Source organism: Emys orbicularis, chromosome 11 (assembly GCF_028017835.1).
Source record: "Emys orbicularis isolate rEmyOrb1 chromosome 11, rEmyOrb1.hap1, whole genome shotgun sequence".
Lineage (NCBI taxonomy): Eukaryota > Metazoa > Chordata > Testudines > Emydidae > Emys > Emys orbicularis.
In genome coordinates, this window is record NC_088693.1 from 27,289,331 (window position 1) to 27,309,446 (window position 20,116).

The 20,116-nt window shown below is 38.1% G+C and overlaps 1 protein-coding gene across 1 annotated transcript in view; it reads left to right on the forward strand.

Moving 5' to 3' along the window:
• Positions 1-20,116, forward strand: part of RIF1 (replication timing regulatory factor 1) — a 50,551-nt gene that overhangs the window by 12,726 nt on the left and 17,709 nt on the right. The window contains exons 9-19 of the mRNA XM_065413157.1: positions 1,621-1,794; positions 2,108-2,218; positions 2,529-2,591; positions 4,536-4,636; positions 6,528-6,614; positions 9,245-9,318; positions 9,490-9,670; positions 12,013-12,120; positions 13,284-13,430; positions 16,287-16,386; positions 18,614-18,878. Coding sequence (XP_065269229.1) covers positions 1,621-1,794; positions 2,108-2,218; positions 2,529-2,591; positions 4,536-4,636; positions 6,528-6,614; positions 9,245-9,318; positions 9,490-9,670; positions 12,013-12,120; positions 13,284-13,430; positions 16,287-16,386; positions 18,614-18,878 — 1,411 coding nt within the window. The remainder of the gene's footprint in view (positions 1-1,620; positions 1,795-2,107; positions 2,219-2,528; positions 2,592-4,535; positions 4,637-6,527; positions 6,615-9,244; positions 9,319-9,489; positions 9,671-12,012; positions 12,121-13,283; positions 13,431-16,286; positions 16,387-18,613; positions 18,879-20,116) is intronic.

Consider the following 20,116-nt stretch of genomic DNA (forward strand, 5'->3'; position numbering starts at 1 on the left):
TAAAACGTGTGACCTTCTAAAAATTGTTCTAAGATGTATAGTTAAGTGTTATGCAGAATTAAACTTGCATGCTTAAATATTAGGTGATGAATGATTCAAATTACAGCATCAAAGCACCAGTCTGTCTATTCTTTTCTCTTTTCCAGATCCCCTAAGAGCAGAACCTTTTTCCCTCCCATATCTCTCCTCTACCCCAGCGCCCCAATCACCAGCTTCTTTGCATGGGAAACCTCTCCTTTCCCCAGTATGCGTTTGGTTGGTATATCACAACTATTAATATTAGACTGGAGTCTGCCTATTAGTGGTAAGGCAAGTCTAACTTGGAAACATAGAGGTCTGATCATTGACAGTCTTAAGTCTTATAAAACGGTAAATATATTTTCCTATCCACTATAGGCAGACTTCACCCTTAAACAATGATAAATGGTGTATCTGATTTTTACAAGCCGACTTCGTGCTGGTCGGTAGGGAGGGGTCATATGGAAGGGAAGTGAAAGCTAAGTATGAGGCATAGGAAGAGAATAGATTCTCTTCAGACCTGGAAAACAAGACAGACAAAAATACATGTTAACTGTGACAAATCTGTCAAAAAGGCAGATTTTTGTTTTTTAATCGGCTAAAATAGCTTTTTGAAAAATTGTTCAAAAATTAATCTTGAGCTAAAACCTCAAGGTAAGCAGTCCTGAAGTAAACTTCTATAGTGTTATAGTTGGGACCCTATCAAATTCACAGCCATGAAAAATGAGTCATGGACCCTGAAATCTGGTCTCTTTTGTGCTTTTACCCTCTACTATACAGATTTCATGGGGGAGACCAGCATTTCTCAAATTGGGGGTCCTGGCCTAAAAGGGAGTTGGCGGGGGGTCACGGTATTGCCACCCTTACTTGTGCTCTGCCTTCAGAGCTGGGCGGCCAGTGTGGTGGCTGCTGACTGAGGGCCCAGCTCTATAGGCAGTAGCCTAGACGTAAGGGTGGTAATTCCATACCATGCCATCCTTACTTCTGCTCTGCTGCTGGTGGTGGCTCTGCATTCAGAGCTGGACTCCTGGCCAGCAGCCACCACTCTCCAGCTGCCCAGTTCTGGATGCAGTGCCGCTGCCAGGAGCAGCACTGAAGTAAGGGTAGCAGTACCATGAGCCCCCCACAAGTTCTTTTTGGGTCAGGACCCCTACAATTACAACACCTGACATTTCAGATTTAAATAGCTGAAATCATGAAATTACGATTTTTAAAATCTTATGACTGTGAAATTGACCAAAATGGACTGTGAATTTGGTAGGGCCTATACCTAGTATAAACTCCTTAAAATAAAGGATTCTAATGGAAACGCTGATCGTTTCTTAAATAAAGTATTGCTAGTAGGTACTTACTATAATGGAAATTTTTGGTGAGCAAGACATTGCTTTGTGGCTAAAACACAAAGCTGGGAGTCTGGAGATTTGGGTTGTATTCCTGGCTTTACCACAGTGGTAAGTCTGAAAATGTTCTCTTTGCCCATTTGTAAACTTGTCAGACTTAATTTTTATATATTATTTGGATCTGTTTTCTTTTTGTTTAAAAGTGGCTCATTTGAATGTAGTTATCATATAGTCACAAGAATTGTGTTATTCTTTTCCTTAGGTTCTTATCCATTTGGAAGTCCAGTCACTCCAAGGATAAACTTGAATTCTAGTGTATCAGGAATCATAGTGATCCCCTCAATTCAACTTTTGGGAATTGAAATGCTGCTTCACTTCCTGATGGGACCAGAAGTTTTGGCTTTTTCTAAGCAAAACAAACTTGTACTTAGTCTAGGTATTTGCACTAAATTTTTCAAAGCACTCTTGATTCAGAGGATAGTTTGAAATGATTACTTTGTATTTTCTATATTTTGCTAAACCTAAAGATGTACATAATAGATACTTTAAAATAATTAATTGTAGATCCTAATCTTAATATTAGGAGCTATTTTTATCATGTGTTAATATAGAACACTTAAAGAACCCACTGTACTTGATTTTTCTTTTAGGCTATCTCTTGAAAACTCTTGACTGTGTAAAAAAAAAAATAAATAAAAAAAAAAATCCACATGCAGTATGTCAGATTTATGTTTTCTGTTTTCTCCTAGAGCCTCTTCAATATCCATTGATCAGTAGCCCTTCTTTTTTTTGTAAGCATGCCAGCACACTCATAAATGCAGTTCAGGAAGGTTTCATTGCGATCGGAAAAGAGGTTCCAGGTAAAAATTTCATGGTGAAATAACCTTTTTATTTTGTGCAGTAATTTTGAGATGAAGGGAAATAAAATAAAAAAGTAGGGAAAAGAGGATTTTTAATAGAGTAATAATGAAAGTATTAAAATAGCATTTTTCTTATCGACATATCCAGTTTTGTGTTTGTGACCTTTTCATGTATGGGTTGTAGCATTACATTTTAAATTCATTTCAAAGTCCATAATTTAACACCTATTTTCTGTGTGCATTGCTATTTCTTTGGCTCGGTATTCTTCACTGACTTCTTTGAATGGAAATTTCACTTTTTGTTTTGCAGATGCCATGCTAAATATTATATGGAAGCATATGGTTGGATTTGTGAAATCAGCTATTGAATCAGGTAATAACGTTTATTTCATATCTATTATTGGTGACCAAAACATGAGTTTTTGGGGGGGAGGGTATGCTCCTGAAAGTATTTGGCTATTCAGTAAAATCCTTCGTAAAAACCCATAGGACACTTATAAGACGCAATCTAATTTTGTACAATATATGCATATATAATATGTATGCAAAAGGGACTAAACTGTGCCACTTTTGTAATGAAGTCCTCCTCATGAGTAAGGGTTATGCAGCCTAGCCCCATAGTAAGGGTATGCATCATAAGGATTACATATCATATATTAAAAATTGAAAACATCAAAATGTGAGGATACCAAAATCATCTCCAGGTGGTCTTATTGCTGTATGTCTTGTCACCTCTCAGTCCATTTTCCCCATTATTTTTTTTTATATCATGTCTTAGATTACATTTTTCTTAAACAGGGTTGAGTGATTTATATCAAGGCGATTTTAAATTACTTAAATTTGATTTGAAAAAAAAATCACTTATTTGAGTCAGGTGGGGCTCTTTTTAAAACTAATTTTAAAACTTGGGCTATTGCAGCTTTAGATTTAAATTTGTAATGAACTAAATTGTAAATGCTGTCTTTTTTAGAATCCCATTACTGGTGTAGGGTATCTTATCTGAATTTTACAAAACCCTGCCGACATAGGCAAAAACAAAAACACTGAAAATATTAAGTCCCCGATCCTGCAAACATTTAAGCAGGTATGTAACTTTACTTACACAAATAACTCCATTGAAGTCAACAGGACTACTTGTGGTTAAAGTTAAGCATTTGTCTAAATGTTTGCAGCATTAGGAGCTAAAATTGTATTTTAAATATATGCTTTTCTTAGTAGTGAAATCTGTCATTTCAAAACAAAATTGCTTTAGTGTTAACAGTGAGAAGTTTAGATTTTAGTACATTAATAATGTTATGAACTTTTAAAAAGTTTTTTACATTTTAAAAAAGGAGCCGAAACTTAGCCTCACAAACCCATATTTATGCAATTTCTGATGGGATTTTTCAAAAGTACACCTCCACCTCGATATAACGCTGTCCTCGGGAGCCAAAAAAATCTTACCGGATTATAGGTGAAACCGCGTGATATCGAACTCGCTTTGATCCGCCGGAGTGCGCAGCCCCGCCCTCCCCGAAGCCCTGCTTTACCGTGTTATATCCAAATTCATGTTATATCGGGTCGCATTATATCAGGATAGAGGTGTACCTAAGCAGTTTAGGAGCATAAATTGCATTGACTTCACACTGCAAATGCTGATGGAAGAGTTGTAGTCTGGTCAAAGCATTTCAGCTTTCTTGACTTGTAGAGGTTCAATACGTCAGAAAGTGATGGTTGCAAGTATAAAACAAGCTATTATTTGCATATCAATTTTTTTTTTTACTTTCTGATGCGCTCACAGTGAATATAAGATCTTGGCTATGTCTTTTTCAGCATAGATGAACATTTAAGTGTGAATTTTTAAGTAGAGACAATCCTTCTGTAAAATCTGAAATTCTAAAAGGAAACTGAAAGACAAGTACAAAACAACCACACTAGCAATTTAAGACTACAAAATGGGAAGAAAGTAAAGAATTTGTAGATCTGATTTAAATTTAAAAAATAATTTTAATCCACTCTGCTCTGCAGAGACATTCTCTCAATTATTTAGTAAAGTACCTAGCACACTTACAAAATATTATGTTATTTATAATCTGTTTCTCTGGGCAGTTCATTGCATATCTTCAAAATAGCAGGAGAGTGGAACTGAAAATTGACGTAAGGTGCTACGGTCCACGTTATGTATTGATTTTTTCAGAAAAATGTCCTTGCCTTAAGATTCATTTAGTTGCAGTAAAAATAATTTTTAAATGATGATCACACTAATCATTGCTTTGTTCTGCAAACTCTTGTAGCTTTATCTCTGGCTTGATCATGCTTTTTACTTTTATTTTTTTAGGCAATAAGAAAGAGAGGCAAGGTTCAGAAATGTTAACGGTATTATTACAGGCCTTAAAAAACATAGTTACCTCAAGCACACTTCCTGTTCAGAAAACATTGGTAAGTTTTTATTTTATTTTATTAAACCTGTAATTTCTTATGTACTGTTAAGTAGATACCGTTGTGACGGGTTGGGTCACAGAAACCCCCTTGGGAACGGCCACCTGATGTGCCTAGACTACCTCTGAGCCAGTTTTCCCTGGCAGCTTGGGACTTCAGTACACCTCTACCCCTATATAACGCTGTCCTCGGGAGCCAAAAAATCTTACTGCGTTATCGAACTTGCTTTGATCCGCCGGCGTGCGCAGCCTCGCCCCCCTGGAGCACTGCTTTACCGCGTTATATCCGAATTCGTGTTATATTGGGTCACGTTATATCGGGGTAGAGGTGTACCTTGCCTTGTTTGAGCCAGACACGCTTGCCTGCTGCAATCACAGATTCAAGTCTGAACCACATCCCCCCACAAGCTGCAGGCTTAACTGAAAACAGTGTAAGAAGTGCTCCTGTCTCGAGCACTTAGATACCAAGCTCCCAATGTGGTCCAAACCCCAAATAAATCCGTTTTATTCTGTTTAAAGCTTATACAGGGTAAACTCATGAATTGTTCGCCCTCTATAACAGCGATAGAGAGAGATGCACAGGTGTTTGCGCGCGCCCCCCTCCCCCCGAGGTATTAATACTTACTCTGGGTTAATTAATAAGTAAAAAGTGATTTTATTAAATACAAAAAGTAGGATTTAAGTGGTTTCAAGTAAAGACAGACCAAAGTAAATTACCAAATAAAATAAAACACGCAAGTCTAAGCCTAATACAGTAGTAAGCTAAATGCAGGTAAATCTCATCCTCAGAGATGTTCCAATAAGCTGCTTTGACAGACTAGCCTCCTTCTAGTCTGGGTCCAGCAATCACTCACACCCTTGTAGTTACTGTCCTTTGTTCCAGTTTCTTTCAGGCGTCTCCTTGGGGTGGAGAGGCTATCTCTTGAGCCAGCTGAAGACCAAATGGAGGAGTTTCCCAGGGGCTTAAATAGACTTTCTCTTGTGGGTGGAAACCCCTTCTCCTCTCTTATGCAGTATCCAACTCCAAGATGGAGTTTTGGAGTCACATGGGCAAGTCTCATGTCCATGCATGACTCAGTTCTTTACAGGAGTTCCCAGGAAAGCTCAGATGTGGATTGGCGTCTATCAAGGTCCATTGTTAGCCAAGTACTCCGAATTACTTGAATAACCCCTTCACACTATTTTGACCAAATCTGCCGTAGGTGCTTTCTACAGCAAACACTTTAAATACAAACATAGAGCCAACGCTCATAACTTCAGATATAAAAATGATGCATGCGTACAAATAGGATGAATACATGCAGAAGAACATAACCCTTGCAAAGATATGTTACATGGCATATCTAGCGTAAAACATATTCCAGTTTTGTCATATTTACACTCATAAGCATGTTTCTATAAAGCATTATGGGGTGCAACGTCACATTAAACCTATAATTTCTTATGTGCTGTTAAGTAGATACCGTATAATTGAAACCTAGATTTTGATACCAGTTTCTTGCAATGGCTGCACCAAAACTTCAGGTTCTAAAGAACTGACAGTAATTTTTATGAAAGAATTTTAAAAAATTAAGTTCTCTTGGCAAACTACATAGATTGCTTTTGTAGGAACCCTTAAGGAGTATATATCAAATGTCAGCATGAGTCCCATGGTGTGAGTCATTTGTATCCCTTTTCTTCCTAAGTTGTCATTCATTCAGAGAGCAACTGTTTGTAAAGCTGCTTTCTTTATGCCACTACAGAAGACTTCAAACCAGTTGTTAACATCTGGTTTCTCATTTACTTGCTAGTATTTGGCTCTTGCATAGAATTAGTCATTTATACATAGTCTGTTCTGAAGGATTCTTTTTTTTTAATACTTGCCTCTTTTCTTGTTTGCTTCTCTCCTTCAGTCCCTTATAGAAATTACAATTAAAGAATTACCTTCAAAAGTATTGGGATCACCAGCATATCAGGTTGCTGACATGGATCTTTTAAATGTAAGTAAAACCTTAGTTATATTTTTTTTTAATGTTGTTAGTGTTTATACTTTGAGAAAGGAGTTGGAGTACACTGAATATTCATGGTACACTATGTAAGCCAGAAGAGCCATATCTTGGTGAAATTATACAGTTCTCACTGGTATTTTTATTTTAGAATGTCTGGAACAAGTTTAGCATTCCCTTGTCACAGACAGTTTAACTGCATCAATGAATGAGATTAAAACGAGTTGAAACAGGGTTAGCAATTCCTTATGTCTGAAAAATACTCTGAAGAGACATATTTGTGAAAGTGACCTCCTTGTATTGTTGAGCACACTATTTATTGCAAGGGTCATAGACAGTACCCAAGAAGACAACATGGTCTGTTTATATAACCTTTTGTTACATGTTATTGATGGAGCAGTATGTTGATTAATAGTCTAGCTAATTGACTACATGTGTGGTATGTCACAAAAAATGTTCAAGAGACAAAATAATCAAACTTAGCTAATTTATTGCTAAAAGTCAATAACCATACACCTCAGGAAGGAAAGAGTTAATATGATACCAGTCCTTCTGGGAAGCAGTTTCTTGCAGCACTGTTCAGTTCACCTTATACACAATGTTTGCTCCCAAAATAGGCCCTAAACCATTTGTATTTATAGGACAGTTGCTTACTAGTTAGAAAGCACTTCATAGGTAAGATCCAACCCACCAGTTCCTTAACTTATTCTGTACCTTCCTTATTTTTGTTTTGGATACTAGCATTCCCAGTACTAGTCTGCAAAAATACCTCACCTGCTTGTATCAGGGCAGAACATTAATGTATTTTGCCTTTGACAATTTACTAGCCACTTATGCCAAATGCCCAGTTGTCATGTTCCAAGGTTTTGTGGGATATACCAGTGAACAAGAGTGATTAGCATTTTGAGCAAAACAGCACAGTTCAGTTGGTATAACTGCCCAACATGCATACACACAATATTCATACCGTGCGCTTCAGACATATTAATGTGGCGTAAGTAATATATTTTTAATGTATATTGGCTAACTAGTGGCACTCGCTAAATCTTGGCTGGGGCCAAATTCCATCATGAATGTGCTGCTGAAGGCCATGTTAGTAATTGGCAATTTGACATGTGATACACAATGCACTGCCCTCTTGGGAGTTTTTTCTGACATTGCTTGTCATTTAGTATTATATGATGCATTTCAAAGAAAAAAACATTTAGACTTCTAAATTACTTTATGAGCCAAGGATAAGTCATCACTGAGATGGTTAAGCAGTATCCAGAGAAGACAAACTTTACTAGAGGCAAGGAAATCCACTTCATTTTGAATAAAGACATGTCGTATATAAGTACAATCCCTTTGCACACTCATGTCCTACACGTGCTGCGTTCTCTTTAGTCTCTCACTGGTCAATATGGGTCCCCAAGAATAAATTTCCCCTCAAGCCTCAAAAGGATTGCGTGGAGCAACCAGGTATTTCACCCCAACATCCTGTAGCTTGACGGGGGGAAGCCTGGGGACATCCTCTTTCTTGCTTGTCTTTGAGATCCCCAAGTAACTTTGTGATCACCTGCAAGGACAGGTTAACAGTCAGTAATGGGCCCCCAAACATCTTCAGAGTTAGTCCTCCATCTGTCAATGCAGTTCTCCTCCGTCCATCAGTTCATCGCTATAGTTGTAGCTTTTCAGTTGTCTTCCAATCCCCACAAAGACAAGGGAACTGCAAAGAATGAAGATCTTTCTTCCAGGGCCAGAAGGTGAGGAATCTAATTGGGTGACAGTCCTTACATCTCAAGATCTCTCAGAAGTCAATACTAGGCTGGCTGCTGGGAGGATTTGCACTCTTATGTAGTAGTGCTGCTTTGGATAGGTGTCCTCAGTGCATCAGTCATACTACTGATACAGCAGTAAACCCATGGTTTCAATGCTATGGTTAATTTAGGTTTGTAGAAAACGTCATGAGCCTCAGGTGGGGCATGAGTTACAGTAGACTAAAGTTATTATGGGTCATTACCTGGTTAGATGCCTCAGTAGCAGTGGCTACTGACAAACCTCTTTAACACTGTATGGAAGCACTTGAGAGCATACGTTTCTCAAAAAGAATCAAAGAAAAGTGCATTTAGGTGAAGGAGAGGGACTCTGCCCCCATGTCTGTATAATTTTTCTACCAAGTTAATTTTAAAAAGATTTCATCTGTTTTTGAGGTTTAGTTGCTGCTGTAGGGGTTGATTAATCTGTTTAATATTTGGCAAATATTAAATACGTTTTTGGCAATAACTTGGCAAATACAAAATCTGCCGTATAGGAGTCTGGCAGTTTATGGTGGTTTTCTGCACTAGGTAAGGGTGTTTGAATAATTTGATTCAGATTTCTCCTCTTTCCACCTACAAACTTCCGTTTCTAGATGTTATAGTTAAGTGACCACATTTTTTTGTACAGAATTCAAGTTCGGAATTTTAGTTGACTGAGTAAATTACTGGCCCGTTGAGTTAAATTTATATAGCTCCTATATATTGTGTTTCTGGATCATTAACTGAAAGAAAAACCCACCCTATACACTATTCTGACTGTGAAATAAACACTTCATTAATGAAAATACAGTTCAAAAGGCTGATTAATTTTTTTTTTCTTGCAAGGGAACACCAGCTTTGTTCTTAATTCAACTATCTTTCCATAATAATCTGTTGGAATGGTGTGTAACAGATGAGAGGTAGGTGATCCTATTCTGGAACTATTTGAGAATGTTCATTTGTTTTGTTACTAAACTTGCCCTGTTTTTCTGTACCTCACTATGCTGACTTTTAGAGGCTTTTCCTGTGAATTTTAAATATTACTTCCCCCCCCCCCCATAATTGCTTAACTTTTAAACTTTTGTTTTTAGGTTCTTCCTAAACTTGGAAGTCCTTGTGGATTGTGTTTTGTCTGGCCCCACATCTCCTTTGGCTTTCAGCGAGTCTGTGTTCTGCATTATTAATCAGTGTGCAAAACAGGTGGAAAATAAGGAACATCTTTGGAGAATGTGGAGTATTGTTGTTAACCCATTGACTGAATGGATTAACCAGGTATAGTATTATACCAAATGCTCATAAGCATTTTAGTGTGTGATTGTCTTATCAGCAATGTGACTATGATCACATAAAGGCAAGAAATAGCATATTTTGACATTTTGGTAAATTCATGGCTCAAAAAAAAAAAAAAAAAAAAGCACAGCCATAAAAAATACAGTTATCAGTCACCTGCCCAAAGAGTTTACATCCTTAGACAGAAAGAGACAGTGCAAGTATTACTTCATCTTTTTACAAGAGAGAGTAAATAATTCTAGTTTGTAGTTGATCAATAGTGGAAGGCTGTCCAAAAGTAGATTTTTAAAGTATGGCTCTATTCTGAAAAGTGATGTCAATATGACATTGCTAATATTTCATATTTCTCAGATATCAAATGTGAATAATTCATAAGTGCTTTTATTAGCTTCAGTGGAGTTTCACAGGAGTGATAAAGAACATAACTTGTCCTGCAGAATTTTTATGGCTAGTGATGATTGAGAAGAAGTCTAGGTTGATGCTTTGTTATATAAACCAACCTTTTGTAAACTGAATATTTTTATGGAGGGTCACTGAAATAGTGTCATAATTTAGTCACTTTTTAAAGTAAAATTACACATCAAGTAGATGGAATAATAAATAACTTTCCATAATTGATTTGTGTTGTTGTATTTTCTACTCTTCAAAATTAAAGGGACCAATTATGTTAATCATAAAAATCATTGCTGGTAGTTTGTAGATGATGCAAATTGAAAGGGTAGTAAATGACAGGCCAGTTCTACAAAATGATCTGTATTGCTTGGTAAACTGGGCTCCTTGTCAACTTGTCAACACCAAGAAAGTAGGTCATACTTATATGATGGACTACAGCCTACATAACAGTGACTCTGAAAAGAATTTGGGGTGGGTCTTTGTGTCTAACCCATTGAAAATGATCGCCCAATGCGAGGGTCCAGCTAAGACAGCTACTCTACACTTGTAGGTATAAGTGGGGGGGATGTCAATGAGAAGTGGAGACATGCTATTTCCTCTAGTTGACGTTTGTGAGACTGTTACTGAAATGCAGTATCCAGTCCTAGTTTCCACATTTCAAAAACGGGGGCTGACAAAGTGGAAAGGGTTTTGAAAAGAGCTACAAAAAATTATTTGAGGTCGTGAAAACATGCCTTATAGTGAGACATTGTTTACTTACCTTTAGTCAAAAGAAGGTAAAAAGGTGACTTGATCAGTTTATAAGTACCTACATAAAGAGAAACTTATATTAGTGCTCTTTTACCGGACAAGGATATAACAAGGTTCAACAGTTGGCATCTGAAGCTAAATACATTCATACTAGACAGAAGGTGCAAATTCTTAACAATGAGGGTACTTAACCATTGAAACAGCTTACCCAGGAATGAGATGGCTATTAGCCAGGATGGGCAGGAATGGTGTCTCTAGCCTCTGTTTGCCAGAAGCTGGGAATGGGCAACAGGTGATGGATCACTTGATGATTACCTGTTCTATTCATTCCCTCTGAAGCACCTGGCATTGGCCACTGTCAGAAGACAGGATACTGGACCAGATGGACCATTGGTCTTACCCAGTATGGCCGTTCTTATGAGATGGAGAATCTATCATGTGAAGAATTTAAATGAAAACTGAATGTCTTTCTAAAATATATATTCTGTCTTAACCAGAAGTTATAGGCTTGATGCAGGAATCACTGGCTGAAATTCTCTGGCCTGTGTTATGCAGGAAGTACAGCTAGATAATCATAATGGTCCCTTGGCCTTAAAACTATATGAATAGTTTTTAAAGTATTTTAAGTCACCTAAATTACCAATAAAATCTCTAGTTATTACTAATAATTCTATTACTTTAGAATTCATTTTTTCACTAATGTTGATTTTCACAGTAGCTAAAAGCCCATGCTGTCACACGACTGTAATTTGTAACTTTTTTAAAAAAATCAAAAATAGCTGCAAATTTAAAAATTGGACGGTAACAGACAGTTGATCCCAGTTATGATTCAACCTGGTGATACTGTAAACAAAAATAGCTCTCAGCTGTGCTTGTACCGGTTTCTATTGCTTCAAAATGATTCCTGGAATCCTGTTTTATAGATTGTTTACTCTCTCTTGCATTTTTCTCTTGACAGTGAAAATTGAGTGGTCATTGTTGCTTTTTTGTTTAACTAGTTGATAGCCTATTTTTAGATTCTCAAGCAAACTAGCAAACACTGTAAAATTAAAAAATGGAATTACTCTAGTCTTAATTTGTAAAAGCTTTATTTAAAAAACTAGAAACCAAATTTAATCTGGGTGGCCTTTGCTCCTTGTAGGTTGCTTATCTAATAAGTTACTGTTTTGTGGTTTATTTAGACTAGTGAAGTAAATCAGGGAGATGCACTGGAACACAACTTTAATGCTGTTTATAGTGCACTGCTGTTACCCATAAGCCACATTTTCCCTATTCAAGAATTTCCACAGGTAAGAAATGAAAACAAATCTTAGATTCTGTAAAAATGCAGTGTTTCTAGTAAACATTAAACATTGGCAAGCAAATCTTCCTTTGGGTCTAAGATACTGAATCTTATGTATGCAAAGTAAGCTGGCTCCATATCCGCTCACACCTGGCTATTCTTAAATCTTTCTCTTTGTCTCCTAGAAACTTTTAAACTGAGTGTAAGTTATTTATTTTTTAGTTTTTCTACTTATCTGGAAGTTTTTGAAATGAGCACCATGCTGTATAGACAGTTTAAAAAGAGCTAAGGGGGCATATGATTGAGGTCGCTAGACTCATGAATGGTATGGAGAAAATCAACAAGAAAGTGTTATTTACCCTTTCACGTAACACACAAACCAGGGATCACCCAATTAAATTAATAGGCAGCAGGTTTAAAACAAGCATAAGCAAGTACTTCACACAACACAATCAACCTGTGGAACGTGTTGCCAGGGGATGTTGTGAAGGCCAAAACTATAACTGGGTTCACAAAAGAATTAAGTTCATGGAGGATAGGTCCATCAGTGGCTATTAACCAAGATGGTCAGGGATGCGACCCCATACCCTGGGTATTACTAACCCTCTGACTGCCAGAAGCTGGGACTATATGGTGGGATAGATCACTTGATAATTGCCCTGTTCTGTTTATTCTGTTCAAAGCATCTGGCACTGGCCAGTGTCGGAAGACAGGATACTGGCTAGGTGGACCATTGGTCTGACTTAGTATGGGCATTTTTATGTTACGTTCTTAAAAATAAACTTGTGTTCTGTATTTGTGTGTACTCCTAAGGTTAATGTCTTGGCATTTTGTAGTCTTTTGATGATAAAAGCAAAACTTGTAACCACAGGGTTTCTTATCTATATTTAGAACTTAAAGCAGTGCAGTTTTGTTAATTGAAATGTGAAAAAGCTTTTCCTATTAGAAAAATGTAGGCGAGGCTTCAGTTACTTGGTATAGTTCTATTGACAAATAGAGAAAGGAATATAAAAACACAAAATCAAGATTAGACTTGGTGGATCTCTCCCCACGGCTCAGGAAGAAAATCAAATAGCTTGCCCACTTTGACTTCTGACATACAGAAAGAAGGAAAAATTGTACAAACTGTTTTGATTTTTATATGTATAACTTCTGTTTTGGTCGTTAAAGCCCACTGTGAAGTCCTTGTTGCGCACCTGGTCAGAGCTGTATAGAACATTTGCCCGCTGTGCTGCTTTAGTGGCAACGGCAGAAGAAAATCTGTGCTGTGAAGAACTTTGTGCCAAAATATTTGGACTAGAAGATGAAGCCCTAGTAGTAAGTATAAACCACAATATTAAATTATATAAAACTCCTGCTGATGCAGTCTGCACACGGAAAAACACTCCCCCTTTAACTTTCATTTTGCATTTACTCAGTTAAATTTAAATTTAACCATCAAACTTTGTTATAAGCCTAGTCAAACCTAAACATCAGGAGTTGGATTATAAAAGTATGTCTACAACAGTGTTCCCTCTAATTTTTTACATACATGTGTGGAATGAATTGTTATGTGCACCAAAATGGAGGTGATGTGTGACACATCACCTCCATATTGGTGTACATAACAGAATTCGTGCAGTGGGGGTGGGGCCGAGGGGTTCAGAGTGTGGGAGGGGGCTCAGGGCTGGGGTAGAGGGTTAGGGTGTGGGGGATGAGGGCTCTGGCTGGGAGTGCGGGCTCTGGGGTGGGGCCAGGGATGAGGGGTTTGGGGTGCAGGCTGCCTCAGGGCTACGGTGGGGGGCAAGGACTCCCCCCAACCCTCTTTAGCCGCAGCAGTTCAGGGCTGGGGGAGAGGCAACTCTCCCCATGCTGCGCCAAGTCCAGGGCAGGCCCATGTCTTGGCCAGCGGGGAGAGGCGCCTCTCCCCGCCGCAGCCCTGACCATGCATGGAGCTTAATAGGCAGCTGTGTGACCACGCAGCTTAGAGGGAATTTAGGGCTACACTGTAGGTGAAAGTGTGATTGTAGTACAGATAGGCATATGTGTGCTAATTCTAATGGAGCTAGCACATGTAACTATAGTACTGTAAATGTGGCACCTTGCCCTTCAGCCTAGGTTAGCTGCTTCTTTAACAATGTAGATCTGTTTATAAACTACAGCAAATAGTACACTACAGTCAGAATTATTTACACAAACCAGGTGAAAAATACATAATCCTTTTCCTACAGAAATTAGGAGTTGATTCAGAGACTGTTTGAAGTAATGTGCACATGAATAGATTATAGAAAATTTTTATAAAGCATTTATCAAAATATCAAGTCTTTAGCAATTTTCTAGTTTTTAACATAACCCAGCAACATTAGTTATACAGTTAACAAGAATTTTGTTTTAACCCATTTACAGATCATGAATGGAATTTACATTGTCTAATTGGAGATGGCTTCTTCATGAAGTGAAAGCTCTACTGCCTAATATGGTTGTTAAATACACAATTCAGTAAATTTGAAATCATAAAATGAATGCTGTTCTAGCTGAACAGAAATAGAATTTTATAATCAATACGGGAAGTCCTCAGAGCCTGTCTACATGAACATTTAATTTGTAGCAAGCTGGGGTGTGAATCTACCTTACACTAGCCTGCTGCAGACTAACTGTCCATGTGGAACCTGCTGATGTGCGTTAGTGGTTCATGTATATGCTTTGATCTAGTCCTTTTTGAAATGTGGACAAGCCCTAAATTAGCAAAGTAATGTGTCTGTGATTCATCCTTAGGCCTCCCATCCCGCTGAACAGATGCATAGAACTTTATACAAACTAATTATTAGCTATACAAATATTATGTGATTATGCTCTATCTGTAAAACTGCAACTGAAGGACATTTTTGGATTTGGGCTTTAAGTACTGAAGTATAGTAAGACGTTGAACTTGCCACAAGCCTATTAGAGAAAAATGTAATGTGATCAGCTTTATTCAATAGTCTAAATCCACTGCGACCGACACTCCACATATTTAAATGGTAACTCACACTGGTTGACAACCTTAAACCTGAACTACCCAACTAATAATTTGTCAACTTGTAAAATAAGGTCAGGAAGATTAATCAATTACCAGTTTATCAGGTGGGTAGCCTGACCAACAAACAAGGCTTATAGCATTTGTTTTTGTTTGCAATCATGCTGGCTCTTCCTAGTGTGTTTCAACTGATTCTCCTATTTATAAGAACAGATCAGACAAGCAAAATGGGGCTGGCAATTTGTGTACATGTAAATGTATACTAAGTTGTCATAAAATTTTAGACTTTGTAAATTTAACTGTAATTTGTTAACCACACTTTGTTCCTTTAAGAACAAATACAACAAAGGTCAAGCCTGAGAAATAGAGCTACACAATTGCAATGCTACAAATTTGTCACTTGTTGTTAAACTCCCTCTTGATACTACCACATCTCTTAATTCTAATATAGGAAATTTGCATCTGACTCTTATATTTTCGGTAATAGCTGTTGCACTCAGACTTATTTTAAATTGAAGAACTTCAAAGTATAAATTCTATGAAAGTTGAACAGTTTTGGCACAATTATTTAAACAAAATGTAGTTCTTTTTAGGCAAACACGATGGGTTGAGGGAAATGCTCTCTCAAACTTAGTGTTCCTATTAGCAATTGATTAATCATATGCCCCTTGAACTTCCTTGTTATGCAGATCTTATTGCTAGGTTTACAATATTTTAACCAAAAATGTGCACTCTTAGCGTGACAGTCCTTCAGCTAGCCACACATTGTAATATAAAACATTTCATTAGGGGTCAATTCCTCTAGACTTATAATCATTTTTGATGTTCCTCTATCAAGTCCTTCCATTTGCAGGTATTTCTGGTAATGTGGTGTCAGAGTTGAATGGAGTAGTACATGTGATAAAGCTAGAGGGCTGAATTTTCAGCTTGTGTAAATCTGCTTGTTTGAATTCAGTGGAGTGATGCTGACTTAGACTAGCTGGTAACCTGGCCCTGATTATTTCCTCCTTGCAACTTAAAATTGCATTGGTCTCCTTGCCATTTATTATAGTTGCGAACATGTATCCAGATTGTTACCCACAATCACTACTAGATTTCTTTCAAACACTGTTTCACATTTTTCGCTACCCCCATGGCTTTGGCTTTGCTAATGATTTTTGCTTTTTTTTCCCCCTTAGAGCCTGTCAATGGTGGATGGTCTCACCCATATTGTATCAGTTATGGTTGACTGCATCAACTTTGCACCATATGGTACTAAATATCAGCCAAAAAATATATGTAAGAAAAATTTCCAATAATTGGATTTGTTCTGTGATTTCAAAGAGTAAATGGTTGAAAACTAGAATTATTGCAAGTGATAAATTAGGTATTGTACATGCTTAACAGTCCACCTCTGAGGTATTTTTCTTTCTTAATTAAGAGTTGAGTCCAAGATTTTCAAAAATAGGAAACTAAAATTAAGCTCCTAAATCCATACTTAAGTCTGATTTTTCAGAAGTATTGAGCGTTTAGCAGCTCCCATGCAAGCTTGGTAAAAGCTCCTTGGGGCTCAGCACATGTGAAAATCAGGGTATAGGTTGGTATATTATGACAGCTAATTTTTTCCTGTTTAGTGGATTATTGAAAACATAAATGTCCTTTAAAATTTGGAAAATTTAGTTGTGGGTTCAATTATAGTTTCTTTTTTTAAAGTTTTAAGTCTACTAAGGCATTTTATTTTAGTAGCAGTCCAAAAACTCCTGCGTTTCACATACTTCTTTGTTAAAACATAGCCTAAAAAAGCAACACTTGATTACTACTCTACAGTTTCCAGTTTTAGTTAAACATATAATGTGCCTTGAAGAATTTATACATTAAGCAATTAACTTTAAAACATAAAAGTTTCTGCACATGTGGTTACATTTCATAACACTTATCAGTGCTGCACTTGAAATGGGCATTACTTCATTTTATTAGTTTTGTGTCCCATATAACTGACCCAAAGTCCTATGTTAGTGAAATTGTTTTCCACATTTCATTTGCGCTATTGATATATAAATACAGAAGGTGTTGGGCACACAATGTTACTGGTTTTCCTGTTCCACTGTCCTGTTCATAGCCATTAAAATTGAAGTAAACACTAGAACATTATTTTAAAGATGGAACTTCAAATGGAAATTGAGTTAATTTTTTACTGTAGCATCTGCCATCCTTGCACACATTGAGTAGTATCTTACATGCAGCTATCTGGGAGGACTACTCAATGAGTGGAGGTACTAGTTCAGGAGTGGGCAAACCTTTTGGCTTGAGGGCCACATGGGTTTCCGAAATTGTATGGAGGGCCGGTTATGGGAGGCTGTGCCTCCCCAAACAGCCAGGCATGGCCCGGCCCCTGCCCCCTATCCGACCCCCCCCTCCCGCTTCTCGCCCCCGATGGCCACCCCGGGACTCCTGCCCCATCCAACTCCTCCCCCCTCGGTTCCCTGATGGGCCCCTCCGGGACCCCTGCCCCATCCACCCCTCCCTGACCGCCCCGGGACCCCTCGCCCCTGACTGCCCCATCCAACCCCTCCTGTCATTCCTGACTGCCCCCTGGGACCCCTGCCCCCATCCAACCCCCCTGCCCTCTGACCGCCCCGACCCCTATCCACACCCCTGACCACCACCCCGAACTCCCCTGCCCTCTATCCAACCACTCCTCCCTCTTTCTCCCCCCCCCCCCCCCGCGCTTCCTGAAGCACCGGTGGCTGGCGGTGCTACAGCCATGCCTCCCAGAGCACCAGGACAGGCAGCCGCGCCGCCCAGCTGGAACCAGCCATGCCACCTCGCAGCACAGAGCACCGCCTCAGGCTGCGGCTCTGCAGCTGCTCTATCGCCCAGAACATTGTGCTGGTGGCGCAGTGAGCTGAGGCTGCGGAGGAGGGGGAACAGCAGGGGAGGGAATGGGGGCTAGCCTCCCGGGCCAGGAGCTCAGGGGCTGGGCAGGAGAGTCCTGGGGGCTGGATGTGGTCTGCGGGCCGTAGTTTGCCCACCTCCGTACTAGTTAGAGCTGAAGAGAAATGATTTTCCCCTTGAAATAATGTGATGTAAACTTTTAATTGAAACTTTTTCAGTTTTATCCAATTTTGAGTACTAGTCCACATAACTAAATGTATCAGAATCTGGCCCTTCTGTTTTTTACACATAGAATTTAAGAGTAGTATGTAAGATCACTCAGTGTCAAAGCTTCTGCATCAGTTCCAGGCCATAAGGGTGGGTGAATGGCAAATTGGAATCAAATCCACAGCAACTGCACTAAATTAGAATTTTTATTGGTTATAGTGGATTTGAATAACTGTGTATTTATACTGATGAGCTATTTTAGGAGTCCAAATATGCTGTTTACTATTGCCCTGGACTATTTCATTCTAATCCTGAGCTATTTCATTCTAATATTGTATGTCAGACAATATTGATTTGAATTTTGTATAAAGCAGAAGGGAAAGTTTAAGGTCACTATCTTTAATGGATTTATTTTTTACCTTAGCCCCACAGACACCTACAGATTGGTCTAAGAAGAAAAAGGAACCTCTTGGAAAGCTGGCCTCCCTCTTTAAACTTCTAGTGAAGTTGATAAACTCTTTCCATATGCTCAGTTCCAAAGATACCCAGTCAGAAACATTGATCTCGGTTGGCACTTCAGTTATTGCTATTCTTCACAACATCATTAGCCATATTTCTTTGCCTTCGATGATCAGAACTATGTTTGCAACTCTGTCAAAACCACTTGCAATGTTTTATGAAAAAACAAAGTGAGTATTTCAGAAATTATGGGATGACTTCTAGATAAATGTACATTGTAATATTGCTGCATATTGGTGAAACTGTGGCATCTGCAGCATGCTATATTAAAATATAGCCCATAAATCAGGCTACCCAAAGCTTCTGTCTTGTGAGGTACTAAGTGTCCACAACTCCTGCTGAATTTAGTGGTATTTGAGGGCGCCCTGTACCTTATAGAATTCAGCCTGAATTTGAGATATCAAGTTTGAATTTGTACAAGTTGGATACACAACTACTACTAGAATATTGGTAACCTATTTTCTGAAGACTCCATTCTTCAAAACTGCTGTATTCTTGCTCTGTAATTACGTTGAGCATAAACTGTTGGACAGTGAGGTCTCCCTGGGATTCCAAATAAGGACTTGCTAGTAATAGCTTTAATTTGAAGGTGGTCTTTAACAATGTTGTTCCTCCAGAATGAACATAGTGTCAACCTCAGGATCCTTATCCTTTTTCGCCACTTAACCCTCACATTGAAAACTTTACTCTTTAAAAGTATTTTGTGTTTATCATGACTATCTTTAACATTAATACATTTATCCAAAATATAAACTTTTGCATAAAATAGCATTTATAAACCCCAATCTTCTTTAATGTGCTAATTAACACACACTTGCAGTTATCTAGTCTTACCAACCGAAGAGCTATTTCCAATTTGTTTTTCTTTAAACAGATTCCAATAGGAATATACGATATCTTAAGTAATCCACTTTGAAACTGTATAGCAGAAGGTATAAAGAAAAACACAAAGATGTCTTGCTTCAATTTATTCAGTATACAGTTGCATGGGTTAAGTACTATTAAGAATCAGAGGGGTAGCCGTGTTAGTCTGGATCTGTAAAAAGCAACAGAGTCCTGTGGCACCTTAAAGACTAACAGATGTACTGGAGCATAAGCTTTTGTGGGTGAATACCCGCTTCGTGAGACGCATGTTTTCAACTTAAGTAAAAGCCTAAAATGTTTAAACTGTGGGAAATTTCATATAAAGGTTTTGAAATATTTTTGCAATGCTCTTCATTCCATTGTATTTTCCAAAGACTTTCCTTTAAAAATGTTTATTTTTGGAGGTGAAAACTATTAATCTGTTTAATTTTCACCATGCACGGTGGTTACAGTTAAGCCTATTGGATACCGTATTAAACTCTCTCCAGGTGCTGCTGCAGTTATGTATGCAAAAATCTCTCTGAAGTTAGTTAGGGAAGTTTAC